The sequence below is a fragment of the Lethenteron reissneri genome, unplaced genomic scaffold, assembly GCF_015708825.2.
Source record: "Lethenteron reissneri isolate LAM-NWPU_2019-01 unplaced genomic scaffold, ASM1570882v1 scaffold_1639, whole genome shotgun sequence".
Classification (NCBI taxonomy): Eukaryota; Metazoa; Chordata; class Hyperoartia; order Petromyzontiformes; family Petromyzontidae; genus Lethenteron; species Lethenteron reissneri.
The window spans coordinates 3,997,467-4,017,643 of record NW_026891376.1 but is presented as its reverse complement, the minus strand read 5'-3'; the positions used below and the strand labels follow the sequence as shown (position 1 = coordinate 4,017,643).

At 57.5% G+C, this 20,177-nt stretch overlaps 3 protein-coding genes across 5 annotated transcripts in view; 1 reads left to right on the top strand and 2 right to left on the bottom strand.

The window, feature by feature from the left end:
* The window catches only part of LOC133338962 (ankyrin repeat domain-containing protein 11-like), a 21,759-nt gene extending 16,789 nt beyond the window's left edge, over positions 1-4,970 (bottom strand). Inside the window, exons 1-3 of the mRNA XM_061547088.1 lie at positions 4,940-4,970; positions 3,401-3,625; positions 570-673 (exon numbers count right to left, since the gene is read on the bottom strand). Of these exons, the coding sequence (XP_061403072.1) occupies positions 570-673; positions 3,401-3,625; positions 4,940-4,970 (360 nt within the window). The remainder of the gene's footprint in view (positions 1-569; positions 674-3,400; positions 3,626-4,939) is intronic.
* KLHDC4 (kelch domain containing 4) lies at positions 3,487-14,198 on the bottom strand. Of its 2 annotated transcripts, XM_061582027.1 has the most exons (10): positions 13,669-14,198; positions 11,300-11,356; positions 11,035-11,069; positions 10,381-10,459; positions 9,339-9,437; positions 8,673-8,809; positions 7,528-7,620; positions 7,175-7,416; positions 4,940-5,012; positions 3,487-3,625 (listed from the first exon to the last, which is right to left on the bottom strand). In XM_061582027.1, exons 1-9 carry the CDS (start codon positions 13,789-13,791, stop codon positions 4,999-5,001), a joined length of 879 nt encoding a protein of 292 aa, XP_061438011.1. In that variant the 5' UTR covers positions 13,792-14,198; the 3' UTR covers positions 3,487-3,625; positions 4,940-4,998. The 2 variants fall into 2 exon arrangements, with proteins under 2 accessions (XP_061438011.1, XP_061438010.1); XM_061582026.1 differs by lacking the exon at positions 11,035-11,069 and having other exon boundaries at positions 11,265-11,356.
* A 2,693-nt stretch (positions 14,199-16,891) lies between these two features.
* AP1G1 (adaptor related protein complex 1 subunit gamma 1) overlaps positions 16,892-20,177 on the top strand; it is a 37,641-nt gene continuing 34,355 nt past the window's right edge. The window contains exon 1 of one of the 2 annotated variants that reach the window (XM_061581993.1): positions 16,892-16,972. The gene's annotated coding sequence lies outside the window, so the exon portion shown is untranslated. The remainder of the gene's footprint in view (positions 16,973-20,177) is intronic. The other variant, XM_061581992.1, reaches the window with a different exon arrangement.

Sequence of the window (20,177 nt, the reverse complement as noted above, 5' to 3'; positions counted from 1 at the left end):
TCCAGCTTGTGCATGTCTCCCAGCGTCACCTGACTGTGTGTGACTGTGTGTGTGTGTGTGACTGTGTGTGTGAGTGAGTGTGTGAGTGAGTGTGTGACTGTGTGTGTGTGAGTGTGTGACTGTGTGTGTGTGTGAGTGTGTGAGTGAGTGAGTGTGTGTGTGAGTGAGTGTGTGTGTGAGTGTGTGTGAGTGTGTGTGACTCACCAGGGTCCATGTGTGTCAGCGTAGACCACGTGGTGAGCGTGTGCAGCTCCAGCTTGTGCATGTCTCCCAGCGTCACCTGACTGTGTGTGAGTGTGTGTGACTGTGTGTGTGTGTGTGACTGTGTGTGTGTGTGTGACTGTGTGTGTGTGTGAGTGTGGTGGTGAGTGTGTGACTGTGTGTGTGTGAGTGTGTGACTGTGTGTGTGTGTGAGTGAGTGTGTGACTGTGTGTGTGTGTGAGTGAGTGTGTGTGTGAGTGAGTGAGTGTGTGTGTGAGTGTGTGCCACTCACCAGGGTCCATGTGGGTGAGCGTAGACCACGTGGTGAGCGTGTGCAGCTCCAGCTTGTGCATGTCTCCCAGCGTCACCTGACGGGCTCCGGCTTCGTAGGCGCCGCCCAGTAGGAACAGCACCGCCTGGCGCACCACCATCATGGCGTTCATGCGGGCACACGGCCACTCGCCACCACCACCTGCAACAACCACAACAACAACCACAACAACCACAACAACTATCACCACCGCCTGGCGCACCACCAGCATGGCGTTCATGCGCGGGCACGGCCACTCGCCACCACCACCTGCAACAACCACAACAACAACCACAACAACAACAACCACAACAACAACAACCACAACAACAACAACCACAACCACTAACAGCACCGCCTGGCGCACCACCATCATGGCGTTCATGCGGGCACACGGCCACTCGCCACCACCACCTGCAACAACCACAACAACAACCACAACAACAACAACCACCACAACAACAATCACCACTATCACCAGCGCCACGACCTGCAACAACAACAACCACCACAGCCACCATGGCCACCACCGCTGCCACCACTCCTGTCAACCAATCACACGCAGCCCCACCAGTCAACCAATCACACGCAGCCTTACCAGGTGAACCAATCACACGCAGCCTCACCAGTCAACCAATCACACGCAGCCTCACCAGTCAACCAATCACACACAGCCTCACCAGTCAACCAATCACACGCAGTCCCACCAGTCAACCAATCACACACAGCCTCACCAGTCCACCAATCACACACAGCCTCACCAGTCCACCAATCACACGCAGTCCCACCAGTCAACCAATCACACACAGCCTCACCAGTCAACCAATCACACACAGCCTCACCAGTCCACCAATCACACGCAGTCCCACCAGTCAACCAATCACACACAGCCTCACCAGTCAACCAATCACACGCAGCCTCACCAGTCCACCAATCACACGCAGTCCCACCAGTCCACCAATCACACGCAGCCTCACCAGTCAACCAATCACACGCAGCCTCACCAGTCCACCAATCACACGCAGTCCCACCAGTCCACCAATCACACACAGCCTCACCAGTCCACCAATCACACACAGCCTCACCAGTCAACCAATCACACACAGCCTCACCAGTCCACCAATCACACACAGCCTCACCAGTCAACCAATCACACACAGCCTCACCAGTCCACCAATCACACGCAGTCCCACCAGTCAACCAATCACACACAGCCTCACCAGTCCACCAATCACACACAGCCTCACCAGTCCACCAATCACACACAGCCTCACCAGTCAACCAATCACACACAGCCTCACCAGTCCACCAATCACACACAGCCTCACCAGTCCACCAATCACACGCAGTCCCACCAGTCAACCAATCACACACAGCCTCACCAGTCAACCAATCACACGCAGCCTCACCAGTCAACCAATCACACACAGCCTCACCAGTCAACCAATCACACGCAGCCTCACCAGTCAACCAATCACACACAGCCTCACCAGTCAACCAATCACACACAGCCTCACCAGTCAACCAATCACACGCAGCCTCACCAGTCAACCAATCACACACAGCCTCACCAGTCAACCAATCACACGCAGCCTCACCAGTCAACCAATCACACACAGCCTCACCAGTCAACCAATCACACGCAGCCTCACCAGTCAACCAATCACACGCAGCCTCACCAGTCAACCAATCACACGCAGCCTCACCAGTCAACCAATCACACACAGCCTCACCAGTCAACCAATCACACGCAGCCTCACCAGTCAACCAATCGCACGCAGCAGCCTGAACAATCCCAGCATGCACTGCTGCGACAGAGAGAGAGAGGGCGTCACCTTTCCCATCATCCTTTGCTGCTGCCGCCCCCTCGTCGTCGTCGTCGTCGCCGCTGCTGCCGCGGGGCTGCTGGGAGGGGTCGCGGGGTCGCTGGGAGGGGTCGCGGGGTCGCTGGGAGGGGTCGCGGGGTCGCTGGGAGGGGTCGCGGGGTCGCGAGCTGCCCCCGCCCACCGTCTGGCGCACCGTGGTGACGGTGCCGTCGCTGCAAACCACCTCCACCACCTCCTCCACCTCCTCCTCCTCATCATCATCGTCGTCGTTGTCTTCATCGTCACCCTCTACTCAGTCACAACAACAACAACAACCTCCACCACCTCCTCACGAGCCTCCTCCTCCTCCTCCTCGTCCTCGTTGTCTTCATCGTCGTCGTCACCCTCTACTCAGCCACAACAATAACAACAACCACCACTTCCACCACCTCCTCCTCATCGTCATCACCCTCTACTCAGTCACAACAACAACAACCACAACAACAACAACCACCACCACCTCCACCACCTCCTCCTCCTCATCGTCGTCATCGTCGTCGTCGTCACCCTCTACTCAGTCACAACAACAACAACAACAACCTCCACCACCTCCTCCACCACTAACTCCAAAACAACAAAAACCACCACCACCACCACCTCCTCACGAGCCTCCTCCTCATCGTCGTCGTCGTCACGCTCGTCACCCTCTACTCAGCCACAACAACAACAATCACCACTTCCTCCTCCACCTCCACAACAACCACCACCACCACCTCCTCCACCGTCACCACTACCTCCTCCTCCTCCCTCCTCATCCTCCACCACCTCCAACACCACCTCCACCACCACTTCCTCCACCACCACCTCCACCACCACCACAACAACCACCACCACCTCCACCACCACCACAACAACCACCACCACCTCCTCCTGCTCCCTCTTCATCCTCCTCCACCATCTCCCCCACCACCACCACCACCACCTCCTCTCTCACCGTCCCGCCCAGCGTCCGCACCACCTTTCCGTCTCCGCTGGCGCCGGGCACCACCGCCACCACCACCACCACCGCCGCCACCACCACCACCGCGCCCGGCGAGGTGCACGCGGCTCCAGCGGCGCCGCGCGTGGTCGTAGGCGTGGAGATCCGCGTGGAACTCTCCCTCCAGCCGCTCGTCGCCGCCCTCCTCGTCGTCCCGGACGCCCCCAAACAGCAGCGCCCGCCCGCCGGGGCCGCCCGGAGCCACCGCAAAGCCGGAGCGGGCGCTGGGACGGGAGCCCAGGGTGCTCACGCGGGACCAGCGCCACCAGCCTGAGGCGGGGCAAAGGATCATGGGTAAGGAAGGGGAGTTTGTTTATGGGGGGGGGCGGCAGCAGCAAAGGATCATGGGTAAGGATGGGGAGTTTGTTTATGGGGGGGGGCGGCAGCAGCAAAGGATCATGGGTAAGGAAGGGTAGTTTGGTTATGGGGGGGGTGGCAAAGGATCATGGGTAAGGATGGGGAGTTTGTTTGGGGGGGGGCAGCAGCAGCAAAGGATCATGGGTAAGGAAGGGTAGTTTGGTTATGGGGGGGGTGGCAAAGGATCATGGGTAAGGATGGGGAGTTTGTTTGGGGGGGGGCGGCAGCAGCAAAGCATCATGGGTAAGGAAGGGAAGTTTGGTTATGGGGGGGGTGGCAAAGGATCATGGGTAAGGATGGGGAGTTTGTTTGGGGGGGGGCGGCAGCAGCAAAGCATCATGGGTAAGGAAGGGAAGTTTGGTTATGGGGGGGGTGGCAAAGGATCATGGGTAAGGATGGGGAGTTTGTTTGGGGGGGGGCGGCAGCAGCAAAGCATCATGGGTAAGGAAGGGAAGTTTGGTTATGGGGGGGGGTGGCAAAGGATCATGGGTAAGGATGGGGAGTTTGTTTGGGGGGGGGGCGGCAGCAGCAAAGGATCATGGGTAAGGAAGGGGAGTTTGTTTATGGAAGGGGGCAGCAGCAGCAAAGGATCATGGGTAAGGAAAGGGAGTTTGGTTATAGTCACGCATCGTGTGTGTGTGTGTGCGTGTCACCGCCTCGTGTGTGTGTGTGCGTGTGTGTGTGCGTGTGTATGTGTGCGTGAGTGTACGTGTGCGTGAGTGTGCGTGCGTGTGTGTGCGTGTCACCGCCTCGTGTGTGTGTGTGTGCGTGTGTATGTGTGCGTGTGTGTGTGCGTGCGTGTATGTGCGTGTGTGTGTATGTGTGCGTGCATGTGTGTACGTGTGTGTGTGCATGTGTGTACGTGTGTGTGTGCGTGTGTGTGTGTATGTGTGCGTGTGTGTGTGCGTGTGTGCATGTGTGTGTGTATGTGCGTGTGTGTGTATGTGTGCGTGCATGTGTATACGTGTGTGTGTGTGTGTGCGTGTGTGTGTGTGTATGTGTGCGTGTGTGTGTGCGTGTGTGCATGTGTGTGTACGCGTGTGCGTGTGTCTGTGTGTGTGTGCGTGTGTACGCGTGCGTGTGTGTGCGTGTCTGTGTGTGTGTGCGTGTCTGTGTGTGTGTGTGCGTGTGTGTGTGCGTGTGTGTGTGTGCGTGTGTGTGTGCGTGTGTCTGTGTGCGTGTGCGTGTGTGTATGTGCATGTGTGTGCGTCACTGCGGTGCCAGCACCTTCCTTGGTGTCAGGGCTCAGCAGGAACATGTCTGTGTGCGCCACGCCCTTGTCCACATCACGCTTCACTCTCTACACACACACACAGTCACACACAGTGACACACACACACAGTGTATATACACACACACAGTGTATACACACAGTGACACAGTGTAGACACACACACACACACAGTGACACACACACAGTGACACACACACAGTGTATACACACACACAGCAGTGTACACACACACACACAGCAGTGTATACACACACACACACAGTGTATACACACACACACAGTGTATACACAGTCACACACAGTGTATACACACACAGCAGTGTATACACACAGTGACACACACAGTCACACACACAGTGACACACACACACAGTCACACACACAGTGACACACACACACAGTGACACACACACAGTGACACACACACACAGTCACACACACAGTGACACACACACAGTGACACACACACACAGTCACACACACAGTGACACACACACACAGTCACACACACAGTGACACACACACACAGTCACACACACACACAGTCACACACACAGTGACACACACACACAGTGACACACACACACAGTCACACACACAGTGACACACACACAGTGACACACACACACAGTCACACACACAGTGACACACACACACAGTCACACACACACACAGTCACACACACAGTGACACACACACACAGTGACACACACACACAGTGACACACACACACAGTGACACACACACACAGTGACACACACACACAGTCACACACACAGTGACACACACACACAGTGACACACACACACAGTGACACACACACACAGTGACACACACACACAGTGACACACACACACAGTCACACACACAGTGACACACACACACAGTGACACACACACACAGTGACACACACACACAGTGACACACACACACAGTGACACACACACACACGCGGGAGCCGGACCTGCCGGTGACAAGTTGCCCATCGGGGCGATTGTTGTTGACGTGACGCGCACAGTCCGGTGGTGGTGGCGATGGCGGCGGTGGTAACGGTGGTGGCAGCGGTGGTTGTGGTGTTGATGGCGGTGGCGACGGTGGTGGTGGCGATGGGGTTGGCGGTGACGGTGGTGGTTGTGGTGGTTGTGGTGTTGGTGGTGGCGATGGCAGTGGTGGTGGTCTAAACGGGTGGCGACATCTCCCGGACCCCACGCCCCACGTCCCCCACCTCACTGTACCCTCACCCCCCATCTTGCTGTACCCCCCCACCCCCACCCCCCACCCACCATCTTGCTGTACCCCCCCACACCCCACCCACCACCCACCATCTTGCTGTACCCCCCCACCCCCACCCCCCACCCACCATCTTGCTGTACCCCCCCACCCCCACCCCCCACCCACCATCTTGCTGTACCCCCCCACCCTCCACCCACCACCCCCCATCTTGCTGTACCCCCCCACCCCCCCCACCCCCCACCACCCACCCCCCACCCACCATCTTGCTGTACCCCCCCACCCCCCACCACCCACCATCTTGCTGTACCCCCCCCACCCTCCACCCACCACCCACCATCTTGCTGTACCCCCCCCACCCCCCACCCCCACCCACCATCTTGCTATACCCCCCCACCACCCACCCCCCACCCACCATCTTGCTGTACCCCCCCACCCCCCACCACCCACCATCTTGCTGTACCCCCCCCACCCCCCCACCCCCCACCACCCACCATCTTGCTGTACCCCCCCACCCCCCACCCACCATCTTGCTGTACCCCCCCACCCCCACCCCCCCCACCACCCACCCCCCATCTTGCTGTACCCCTCCACCCCCCACCCCCCACCACCCACCATCTTGCTGTACCCCCCCACCCCCCACCACCCACCATCTTGCTGTACCCCCCCACCCCCACCCCCCCCACCCCCCACCACCCACCATCTTGCTGTACCCCCCCCACCCCCCACTCCCCACCACCCACCATCTTGCTGTACCCCCCCACCCCCCACCACCCCACCACCCACCATCTTGCTGTACCCCCCCACCCCCACCCCCCCCCACCACCCACCCCCCATCTTGCTGTACCCCTCCACCCCCCCACCACCCACCATCTTGCTGTACCCCTCCACCCCCCCACCCCCCACCACCCACCATCTTGCTGTACCCCCCCACCCCCCACCACCCACCATCTTGCTGTACCCCCCCACCCCCACCCCCCCCACCCCCCACCACCCACCATCTTGCTGTACCCCCCGTAGACAAGCAGGCCAGGCGTGTTGGCGGCTGCTGCTCCGCTGCTGGATGACGATGATGACGATGACGACGATGGTGGGTGGTGGTGGTGGCGTGGGCATTGGCGGCGTGGGCCACATCTGGCAGGCAGAGCGGGGGCACGGCGGGGTGCCCGAGACGTGCGGGCGCAGCCAGGTCAGCGAGTCCAAGTCGAAGATGAAGACGTCGTTATAGTACACGTAGTCCCTGCACACACACACACGTGTAGCACACACACACACGTGTAGTACACACACACACAGTTGTACACACACACACGTGTACACACACACACGTGTTGCCCCCCGCCCCTCTCACCGCGACGATTCGTGGAATCCCCCGAACACGACGAGCTGACGCTTGAAGGCCGCCATGCGGTGGCCACTCCGCTTGGAAGGCCCTCCAGGAGCCCTGAGGGGAGCAGTGGGTGAGTGGGTGGGTGAGCGGGTGGGTGGGTGGGTGAGTGAGCGGGTGAGTGGGTGGGTGGGTGAGTGGGTGAGTGGGTGGGTGAGTGGGTGAGTGGGTGAGTGAGTGGGTGGGTGAGTGGGTGGGTGAGTGGGTGGGTGAGCGGGTGGGTGAGTGGGTGAGTGGGTGAGTGAGTGGGTGGGTGGGTGGATGAGTGGGTGAGTGGGTGGGTGAGTGAGTGAGTGGGTGAGTGGGTGAGTGGGTGGGTGAGTGGGTGGGTAGGTGGGTGGGTGAGTGGGTGGGTGAGTGAGTGAGTGAGTGGGTGGGTGGGTGGGTGAGTGGGTGGGTGGGTGGGTGGGTGGGTGAGTGGGTGGGTGAGTGAGTGGGTGGGTGGGTGGGTGAGTGGGTGAGTGGGTGGGTGGGTGAGTGGGTGAGTGAGTGGGTGAGTGAGTGGGTGGGTGGGTGGGTGGGTGGGTGAGTGAGTGAGTGGGTGAGTGGGTGAGTGGGTGGGTGGGTCGATGAGTGGGTGAGTGGGTGGGTGAGTGGATGGGTGAGTGGGTGGGTGAGCGGGTGGGTGAGTGGGTGGGTGAGTGGGTGAGTGAGTGGGTGAGTGGGTGAGTGAGTGAGTGGGTGGGTGGGTGAGTGAGTGAGTGAGTGGGTGAGTGAGTGGGTGGGTGAGTGAGTGAGTGAGTGGGTAAGCGGGTGGGTGAGTGGGTGGGTGAGTGTGTGGGTGAGTGGGTGAGCATGTGGGTGAGTGAGCGTGTGGGTGAGTGAGCGTGTGAGTGGGTGAGTGAGTGGGTGAGTGTGTGGGTGAGTAGGTGAGTGAGTGAGCGTGTGAGTGGGTGAGTGAGTGGGTGAGTGTGTGGGTGGGTGAGCGTGTGGGTGAGCCTGAGGGTGAGTGAGTGGGTGAGCAAGTGGGTGAGCGTGTGGGTGAGTGGGTGAGCGTGTGGGTGAGCGTGTGAGTGGGTGAGCGTGTGAGTGAGCGTGTGAGTGAGCGTGTGAGTGAGCGTGTGGGTGAGCGTGTGGGTGAGCGTGTGGGTGAGCGTGAGTCCACTCACCGGATCTCCTCCCAGCGTCGCTGTGCCAGGTGCAGGACCCAGAGGTCGCGGTAGTGATAGAAGCGCTCTCCGTCAGGAGAGGCAAACTCGCCCCCAAACACCCACATCTGCCCACCACCCTGCGGCACCACCACCGCCTGGACAACAACAACAACCACAACAACCACAACAACAATCACAACAACCACAACAACGACGACAACAACAATGACAACAACCACAACAACAATGACGACAAAAACGACAACGACGACAACAACAACGACGACAACAACAACAACAACGGCCACAACGACACAACGACCACAATGACAACAACCACAACATACACGACAACAACAACCACAACAACAACGATAACAATCACAACAACAACGACAACAATCACAACAACGACAACAACAATCACAACAACAATGACAACAACAATCACAACAACAACGACAACCACAACAACGACAACAACCACAACAACAACAACCACAACAACGACAACAACCACAACCACGACGACAACAACAACAACAACCACAACGACAACAACCACGACGACAACAACAACCACGACAACAACCACAACAACAACAACCACGACAACAACCACGACAACAACAAAGACAACCACCACAACCACAACAACAACACTGACGGGCTGGAGGCGCTCACCTGGTGAGCGCAGCGCCGAGGTGGCGGGTTGGGGATGTGCACGTGACTCCAGCAGTTCTTGCGGATGTTGTAGACAAACAGGTCGTTGTAGAGGAACGTCTGGGGAGTACACGCACAGCACACGCAGAGCACACGCAGAGCACACGCAGAGCACACGCAGAGCACACGCAGTGCACACGCAAGGTACACGCAGAGCACACGCAGAGTACACGCAGAGCACACGCAGAGCACACGCAGAGCACACGCAGAGAGACACACGCAGTGACACGCAGAGTACACGCAGAGCACACGCAGAGTACAAGCAGAGCACACGCAGTGACACGCAGAGCACACGCAGAGAGACACACGCAGTGACACGCAGAGCACACGCAGAGCACACGCAGAGCACAAGCAGAGCACACGCAGTGCACACGCAGAGCACACGCAGAGCACACGCAGTGCACACGCAGAGCACACGCAGAGCACACGCAGAGCACACGCAGAGTACAAGCAGAGCACACGCAGTGCACACGCAGAGCACACGCAGAGAGACACAAGCAGAGCACACGCAGAGAGACACACGCAGAGTACACGCAGAGAGACACACGCAGAGTACACGCAGTGAGACACACACACAGTACACACACAGTACACACACAGTACACACAGCACACACAGTACACACACACAGTACACACACAGTACACACAGAGTACACACACAGTACACACACAGTACACACACACAGTACACACACAGTACACACACAGTACACACACAGTACACACAGAGTACACACACAGTACACACACAGTACACACACAGTACACACACAGTACACACACACTGTACACACACCACACACAGTACACACAGCACACACAGTACACACACAGTACACACACAGTACACACACAGTACACACAGAGTACACACACAGTACACACAGAGTACACACAGAGTACACACAGAGTACACACACAGAGTACACACACAGTACACACACACAGTACACACACAGTACACACAGTGTACAGTACACACAGTACAGTACACAGGGCACCTTCTGCCCGTTGAAGTACTCCCCTCCGAAGAGGAGCAGCTCCTCACGCTCGGGGTGGGCGACCAGCGAGGCGTTCACTCTGCACAGGTGGACAACAGGCAGTCGTCCACCCCACGGTGGACAACAGGCAGTCAATCAACACCCACACTCACCACAACACTCGCACCCACACTCACCAACAACACTCACCAACAACACCAACAACACTCAAACCCACACTCACCAACAACACCCACAACACTCACCAACAACACTCACCAACAACACCAACAACACTCAAACCCACACTCACCAACAACACCCACAACACTCACCAACAACACTCACCAACAACACCAACAACACTCACCAACAACACCCACAACACTCACCCACAACACTCACCAACAACACTCACCACAACACTCACACACAACACTCACCAACAACACTCACCACAACACTCACCACAACACTCACCCACAACACTCACCAACAACACTCACACCCACGGGTTGTCCACCACCTGTGTCTCACCGGGGAGATGGAGGAGGGCACGGGTTGTCCACCACCTGTGTCTCACCTGGGAGATGGAGGAGGGCACGGGTTGTCCACCACCTGCGTCTCACCTGGGAGAGGGTGGAGGGCACGGGTTGTCCACCACCTGTGTCTCACCTGGGAGAGGGTGGAGGGCACGGGTTGTCCACCACCTGAGTCTCACCTGGGAGATGGAGGAGGGCACGGGTTGTCCACCACCTGTGTCTCACCTGGGAGAGGGTGGAGGGCACGGGTTGTCCACCACCTGTGTCTCACCTGGGAGATGGAGGAGGGCACGGGTTGTCCACCACCTGTGTCTCACCTGGGAGAGGGTGGAGGGCACGGGTTGTCCACCACCTGTGTCTCACCTGGGAGATGGAGGAGGGCACGGGTTGTCCACCACCTGCGTCTTCTTGGCATCCAGAGCACGCAGCTCTGAAATCAGCGCCTCCAAGTCCTCCTGCAGACACAGGCAAAGGTCCCCCGTGTAGCCTCCAGCAGGGTGTAGGGGCAAGTGCTGTTGGTAGCAAGCCGCACCTGTGAAGGCTACCGGCACTGTGGCACACGAGGGGGTGGGTGGCCAGCACCACGCCCGGCCGCCTTTGTCTCCCCAGTGGCGATGCTTACTACACACAGCACCAGGTACTCATTTGAGGCTGAGTCGACCGAGGGGAGTCACTGAGAGTCTGGGTTCAATCCCTGGGTCTGGGTGTCTCTCTCCCAGTGGGGTTCACTAAGCCAGAGACACTGAGAGTCTGGGTTCAATCCCTGGGTCTGGGTGTCTCTCTCTCTCTCAGGGGGGTTCACTAAGCCAGAGACACTGAGAGTCTGGGTTCAATCCCTGGGTCTGGGTGTCTCTCTCTCAGTGGGGTTCACTAAGCCAGAGACACTGAGAGTCTGGGTTCAATCCCTGGGTCTGGGTGTCTCTCTTTCTCAGTGGGGTTCACTAAGCCAGAGACACTGAGAGTCTGGGTTCAATCCCTGGGTCTGGGTGTCTCTCTCTCTCAGTGGGGTTCACTAAGCCAGAGACACTGAGAGTCTGGGTTCAACCCCTGGGTCTGGGTGTCTCTCTCCCAGTGGGGTTCACTAAGACAGAGACACTGAGAGTCTGGGTTCAATCCCTGGGTCTGGGTGTCTCTCTCCCAGTGGGGTTCACTAAGCCAGAGACACTGAGAGTCTGGGTTCAATCCCTGGGTCTGGGTGTCTCTCTCTCAGTGGGGTTCACTAAGCCAGAGACACTGAGAGTCTGGGTTCAATCCCTGGGTCTGGGTGTCTCTCTCTCAGTGGGGTTCACTAAGCCAGAGACACTGAGAGTCTGGGTTCAATCCCTGGGTCTGGGTGTCTCTCTTCTCAGTGGGGTTCACTAAGCCAGAGACACTGAGAGTCTGGGTTCAATCCCTGGGTCTGGGTGTCTCTCTCTCTCAGTGGGGTTCACTAAGCCAGAGACACTGAGAGTCTGGGTTCAATCCCTGGGTCTGGGTGTCTCTCTCTCCAGTGGGGTTCACTAAGCCAGAGACACTGAGAGTCTGGGTTCAATCCCTGGGTCTGGGTGTCTCTCTCTCCAGTGGGGTTCACTAAGCCAGAGACACTGAGAGTCTGGGTTCAATCCCTGGGTCTGGGTGTCTCTCTCTCCAGTGGGGTTCACTAAGCCAGAGACACTGAGAGTCTGGGTTCAATCCCTGGGTCTGGGTGTCTCTCTCCCAGTGGGGTTCACTAAGCCAGAGACACTGAGAGTCTGGGTTCAATCCCTGGGTCTGGGTGTCTCTCTCCCAGTGGGGTTCACTAAGCCAGAGACACTGAGAGTCTGGGTTCAATCCCTGGGTCTGGGTGTCTCTCTCTCTCAGTGGGGTTCACTAAGCCAGAGACACTGAGAGTCTGGGTTCAATCCCTGGGTCTGGGTGTCTCTCTCCCAGTGGGGTTCACTAAGCCAGAGACACTGAGAGTCTGGGTTCAATCCCTGGGTCTGGGTGTCTCTCTCTCAGTGGGGTTCACTAAGCCAGAGACACTGAGAGTCTGGGTTCAATCCCTGGGTCTGGGTGTCTCTCTCTCAGTGGGGTTCACTAAGCCAGAGACACTGAGAGTCTGGGTTCAATCCCTGGGTCTGGGTGTCTCTCTCCCAGTGGGGTTCACTAAGCCAGAGACACTGAGAGTCTGGGTTCAATCCCTGGGTCTGGGTGTCTCTCTCTCAGTGGGGTTCACTAAGCCAGAGACACTGAGAGTCTGGGTTCAATCCCTGGGTCTGGGTGTCTCTCTCTCCAGTGGGGTTCACTAAGCCAGAGACACTGAGAGTCTGGGTTCAATCCCTGGGTCTGGGTGTCTCTCTCTCAGTGGGGTTCACTAAGCCAGAGACACTGAGAGTCTGGGTTCAATCCCTGGGTCTGGGTGTCTCTCTCCAGTGGGGTTCACTAAGCCAGAGACACTGAGAGTCTGGGTTCAATCCCTGGGTCTGGGTGTCTCTCTCTCTCAGTGGGGTTCACTAAGCCAGAGACACTGAGAGTCTGGGTTCAATCCCTGGGTCTGGGTGTCTCTCTCTCCAGTGGGGTTCACTAAGCCAGAGACACTGAGAGTCTGGGTTCAATCCCTGGGTCTGGGTGTCTCTCTCTCTCAGTGGGGTTCACTAAGCCAGAGACACTGAGAGTCTGGGTTCAATCCCTGGGTCTGGGTGTCTCTCTCTCTCAGTGGGGTTCACTAAGCCAGAGACACTGAGAGTCTGGGTTCAATCCCTGGGTCTGGGTGTCTCTCCCAGGGGGGTGCTCACGGCACTCGGCTCACCTCGTCGCGACGCGAGTGTTTGGTCACTTTCTTCTCCATCTTGGCGACGTTCTTCTCGATCGCCTTCTGCCCTCCTCCTCCTGCTGCCGCCGCCTTTCTCTTCTTCTTCTTGTCTTTACCCATCGTCTCACTCGCTCTCTCTCTGTCTCTGTGTCTCTGTGTGTGTCTCTGTGTGTCTCTGTGTCTCTCTGTGTTTCTCTGTGTGTGTGTCTCTCTGTGTGTGTGTCTCTGTGTCTCTCTGTGTGTCTCTCTGTGTGTGTCTCTGTGTCTCTCTGTGTGTCTCTCTGTGTGTGTCTCTGTGTCTCTCTGTGTGTCTCTCTGTGTGTGTCTCTGTGTGTATCTGTGTCTCTCTCTGTGTGTCTCTGTGTGCGTCTCTGTCTCTCTGTGTGTCTCTGTCTCTCTGTGTCTCTGTCTCTCTGTGTCTCTGTATGTCTCTCTGTGTGTGTCTCTGTGTGTGTCTCTCTGTCTCTGTGTGTGTCTGTTACTGTCTCTCTGCACTGTACACACACGTGTGCGGTGTCCACACTGTACCAACGAGCGGAAGTGGAGGAAGTCACGTGACGTCGTTAGCAGCCATATTAGAGGGGGGGGGTGACACAGTCACGTGACTCTCTGGCAGCCATGTTGGGTAAGGGGACAAAGTCACGTGGCATCTTTGGCAGCCATGTTGAGAGGAAACCAAGTCACGTGATGCTCTGGTAGCCATGTTGAGTCGGGGCGACATAGTCACGTGACTCTCTGGCAGCCATGTTGGGGAGGGAAGTCACATGACGTCTTCGCAGCCATGTTGGGTAGGAAAAGAACAAAGTCACGTGACGTGCCGACCGCCATGTTTGGTAGGGAGATAAGTCGCGTTGATGTCTCTGGCAGCCATGTTGGGTAGGGGCCGGCGATCGGAAGTCGCGTGACGTCATCTACTTTCTCGCTGCTACAGCCAATGGGATTTGAGGATTTCAATGTGGGCGGAAAGGAATGATTGGAGAGGGGGGGTTGGTGGGGGGGGGGTACACCCCTGTGACGTCACCTGCCAGGGCTCTTCCAGATGTTGACCACCTCGCCTGGTCTACAGGAGGTCTACGTGGGGTCTGCGTCTCTCTCATCATCATCATCACGGTGGCTAGGAGATGTTGACTACCTCGCCTGGTCTGCAGGAGGTCTACGTGGAGTCTGCGTCTCTCTCTCATCATCATCATCACAGTGGCTACAGATGCAGATGCCACTGGTTCTTCACGTTCTGTAGATGTAGATGCCACTGGTTCTTCACGTTCTGTAGATGTAGATGCCACTGGTTCTTCACGTTCTGTAGATGTAGATGCCACTGGTTCTTCACGTTCTCCAGATGTAGATGCCACTGGTTCTTCACGTTCTGTAGATGCCACTGGTTCTTCACGTTCTGTTGATGTAGATGCCACTGGTTTTTCACGTTCTGTAGATGTAGATGCCACTGGTTCTTCACGTTCTACAGATGTAGATGCCACTGGTTCTCCACGTTCTGTTGATGTAGATGCCACTGGTTCTTCACGTTCTACAGATGTAGATGCCACTGGTTTTTCACGTTCTGTAGATGTAGATGCCACTGGTTCTTCACGTTCTGTTGATGTAGATGCCACTGGTTCTTCACGTTCTACAGATGTAGATGCCACTGGTTCTTCACGTTCTACAGATGTAGATGCCACTGGTTCTTCACGTTCTACAGATGCCACTGGTTCTTCACGTTCTGCAGATGTCGATGCCACTGGTCCTTCACGTTCTGTAGATGTCGATGCCACTGGTTCTTCACGTTCTGTAGATGTAGATGCCACTGGTTCTTCACGTTCTGCAGATGTCGATGCCACTGGTCCTTCACGTTCTGCAGATGTAGATGCCACTGGTTCTTCACGTTCTGTAGATGCCACTGGTTCTTCACGTTCTGTAGATGTAGATGCCACTGGTTCTTCACGTTCTACAGATGTAGATGCCACTGGTTCTTCATGTTCTACAGATGCCACTGGTTCTTCACGTTCTGCAGATGTAGATGCCACTGGTTCTTCACGTTCTGCAGATGTAGATGCCACTGGTTCTTCACGTTCTACAGATGCCACTGGTTCTTCACGTTCTGTAGATGTAGATGCCACTGGTTCTTCACGTTCTGCAGATGTAGATGCCACTGGTTCTTCACGTTCTGTAGATGCCACTGGTTCTTCACGTTCTGTAGATGTAGATGCCACTGGTTCTTCACGTTCTGTAGATGTAGATGCCACTGGTTCTTCACGTTCTGCAGATGTAGATGCCACTGGTTCTTCACGTTCTGTAGATGCCACTGGTTCTTCACGTGCCCCCTACTGAACGTCTGTGACAAGAAGAGCTTTACAGCCCATCGGATTTCTTCCGTCTGGCGATGACGTCACCCCAACTCCCCCTTTAGCTGTGACGTCAAACTCCTTGTTTCTCTTGGCCGATGACGTAATGTCTCTCTCACTTCCCCAACGCGATGACGTCCCCGCCAACGCACCTTCCATGCGTTGATGTCACGCACCTGGGGTGGATGACGTCACGCACCTGGGGCGAATGACGTCACCCCACGGCCCCTCCCCTCCCCCACATTCCCCCCAACCCCTCCCCCCACACCCCCCCCATTCCCCCCCACCCCCTGCCACGCGGAACCGACGCCTCCTCACCGCCGCGCGAGTGAGACGCCGCGACAAGAAGAGAAAAAAAGAGCGATTTCCTCGTGAGAAATTACTGCGTTTTGTTTCTAATAAAATGTTGTTTTTACACGGCATTTTTTTATTATAAAAAAAAATTACGAATCTTTTTTTAATCAATATATTTTTTACAATATTTTTTGGAAATTCTTTTTTTCGTGTGCGGATTTATTTTAGTTTTGTCGCTATTTTTTTTACCTCCTCCTCCTCCACCTGCCGCACCCCCCCACCCTCCGTTCCCTCCTCCGCAAATGCGGCGGTGGTAACGTCACTTGTATCCGTCCGCCTCCAGCGCCCCCCACCACGCCCCTCCCCCCCACCCCCCCACTTCCCCCCCCCCCCACTTTCCCCCCCATACCCCTACCCCCACACCCCTCCCCCCTACACCTCCCCCCACACCCCTCCCCCCCACAACCCCACCCCCTCCCACACCGGTTCCCTCCGCAAGTGCGGCCGGGTGACGTCACTGGTATCCGTCCGCCAACAGCCCCTCCCCCCCACCCCCTCCCCTTCCCCCCCACCCCCTCCCCCCACCCCTCCCCCATTCCTCCACCCCCCCCCCACAATCGGCAGCCATTTTTGTGGAAGGCTCAGTCCGCCGCTCGCCTGCTCCCCTCACGGTAAGCGGCCCCCCTCAGCTCCTCGACCCCCCCCCCCCCCTTCTTCGAACCCCCAGCCCCTCGGACCCCCTCGAAACCCCCTCGGTGTCACCCCCCGACCACTTCCCCACGCGCGCTGACAATTTTTTCCCCTCACGTCAAACGTCACCCCCGACACCGACCCCCCCCCCCCTCCACATCCTCCACGGCTACCGACCTCGGCGTCTCTCGGGCGGCAGAGAATCTAGGCGAGCCCCCCTCCCCTCCACATCCTCCACGGCTACCGACCTCGGCGACTCTAAGGCGGTAGAGAATCTAGGCGAGGCCCCCCCCCCCTCCACATCCTCCACGGCTACCGACCTCGGCGACTCTCAGGCGGCAGAGAATCTAGGCGAGGCACCCCCCCCCCCCCCCATTCACATCCTCCACGGCTACCGACCTCGGCGTCTCTCAGGCGGCAGAGAATCTAGGCGAGGCCCCCCCCCCCCTCCACATCCTCCACGGCTACCGACCTCGGCGTCTCTCAGGCGGTAGAGAATCTAGGCGAGGCCCCCCCCCCTCCACATCCTCCACGGCTACCGACCTCGGCGTCTCTCACGCGGCAGAGAATCTAGGCGAGCCCCCCCCCCTCCACATCCTCCACGGCTACCGACCTCGGCGACTCTAAGGCGGTAGAGAATCTAGGCCAGCCCCCCCCCCCCCTCCACATCCTCCACGGCTACCGACCTCGACGTCTCTCAGGCGGCAGAGAATCTAGGCGAGGCCCCCCCCCCTCCACATCCTCCACGGCTACCGACCTCGACGTCTCTCAGGCGGCAGAGAATCCAGGCGAGGCCCCCCCCCCCTGGCTCCCCGAGGCTGTTGCGGCCCTACGATCGCTTTCGCTACGTTCTCGGGCTTTTACAGGCAACTGCTGAAAGTGATTCTCAAAGTGAAGGGGGTGGGTGGGCGGCAGTGTTTTCTTAGCGCGCTTATTGGGTCGTTATTATTTATTTTTAGTAAAATGTCAGTCACTGCGGTCTCACCTCGAAACCAGTGGCGACCGGACCTGGACCCGGGTGTTGTAGGGGGGGTAAGCGGCCCCACCACCACCATCACCTTCTCCACCACCATCACCACCATCACCTTCTCCACCACCACCATCACCTTCTCCACCACCACCACCTTCTCCACCACCACCATCACCTTCTCCACCACCACCATCACCTTCTCCACCACCACCATCACCTTCTCCACCACCACCATCACCTTCTCCACCACCACCATCACCTTCTCCACCACCACCATCACCTTCTCCACCACCACCATCACCTTCTCCACCACCACCATCACCTTCTCCACCACCACCATCACCTTCTCCACCACCACCATCACCTTCTCCACCACCACCATCACCTTCTCCACCACCACCATCACCTTCCCCACCACCACCACCATCACCTTCCCCACCACCACCACCACCACCTTCCCCACCACCACCACCACCTTCCCCACCACCGCCACCACCTGCCCCACCACCGCCACCACCTACCCCACCACCACCACCACCTACCCCGCCACCACCTTCCCCTTAGATCAACTCGGCCTCAGAGATTAGCTGCATGCGGGTGGGATGTGTCAAGTCACGCGCGCGCAAAAACAATTGTTAAATAATCAACGGGGGGAGACAAAGGCGGCCGGGGGCGTGTCGTGGAGCTGGCCAGCCACCCACGCACCTTTCGTGTGCCACAGTGTGCCGGCATTCGTATGTGCTGCTCGCTGACGGCACTTGCCCCTGCAGTCCTGTAAGAGGCTACACGGGGGACCTTTATCTGTGTCTTTCGGGTGCTACTGGCTTCTGACAGCACTTGCCCCTGCAGTCCTGCTAGAGGCTACACGGGTGACCTTTATCTGTGTGTCTATAGGGTGCTGTTGGCTGACAGCACTTGCCCCTGCAGTCCTGCTAGAGGCTTCACGGGGGACCTTTATCTGTGGGTCTATAGGGTGCTGTTCGCTGATAGCACTTGCCCCTGCAGTCCTGTTAGAGGCTACACGGGTGACCTTTATCTGTGTGTCTATAGACACTGCTACTGGCTTCTGACAGCACTTGCCCCTGCAGTCGTGTTCGAGGCTTCACGGGTGACCTTTATCTGTGTGTCTATAGGGTGCTGCTACTCGCTTCTGACAGCACTTGCCCCTGCAGTCCTGCTAGAGGCTACACGGGGGACCTTTATCTGTGGGCAGAGGGGGCACACAACTGGTGCAATGGCCAGTCATCACGGTCAGTCAACCCATGGCACCTGCAGGGTCTGTCCCGTGACCTCCTCCTGCACCTAGCCTGGCACAGTAGGGGACCACAGGTGGTGCATCTGCCAGTCATATCAGTCGGTCAACCCCAGGCACCTGCTTGGTCTGTCCCGTGACCTGTACCTAGCCTGGCACAGCTGGTGCATCGGCCAGTCATCTCGGTCGGTCAACTCATGGCACCTGCTGGATCTGTCCCTTTGACCTCCTGCACCTAGCCTGGCACAGTGGGGAAGCACAGGTGGTGCATCTGCCAGACTCATCACACAGACACCCATAGACTACTCACACAGAGACCCATAGACTACTCACACAGAGACCCACAGACTACTCACACAGACACCCATAGACTACTCACACAGACACCCGTAGACTACTCACACAGAGACCCATAGACTACTCACACAGACCCATAGACTACTCACACAGAGACCCATAGACTACTCATCACAGAGACCCATAGACTCATCACAGAGACCCATAGACTACTCACACAGACCCATAGACTATTCACACAGACACGCATAGACTCATCATACAGTGAACCATAGACTCATCATACAGTGAACCATAGACTCATCATACAGAGAACCATAGACTACTCACACAATCCCATAGACTCATCACAGAGACCCATAGACTCATCACACAGACCCATAGACTGCTCAGACCCTTCTCTCGCACCTACGTACAGCTCGATAGATGTTCAACACACGCACTTGTACATTAGTAGCAGCACCCTCGTGATAAGTTGATGTCTCCTCGAGGTGCGTGTTTGAATGACCGCCAGCCGACAGGGCACGGCAGCGGTGGGGTGAATGTTTAACAGCGACACCGCCGCCAATGCCAAAGCCATTCGCCACGACGGTGACGTCGTCACGGCGCCCGTGCCAGGCCAGGTGCACTTGGAGGCGGTCACGTGGAGTGTCGAAGGGTCGCCGCT

What these genes read in the sequence shown, in the direction of transcription:
- KLHDC4 (XM_061582026.1), bottom strand. Translation starts at nt 13,791, where the DNA reads ATGGGTAAAGACAAGAAGAAGAAGAGAAAGGCGGCGGCAGCAGGAGGA. An exon ending in AACACTCGCGTCGCGACGAG is followed by an intron (nt 11,357 to 13,668) that starts GTGAGCCGAGTG and finishes CTGTGTCTGCAG; the next exon opens with GAGGACTTGGAGGCGCTGAT. An exon ending in TGCCCTCCTCCATCTCCCAG is followed by an intron (nt 10,460 to 11,264) that starts GTGAGACACAGG and finishes CCACCTGTGCAG; the next exon opens with AGTGAACGCCTCGCTGGTCG.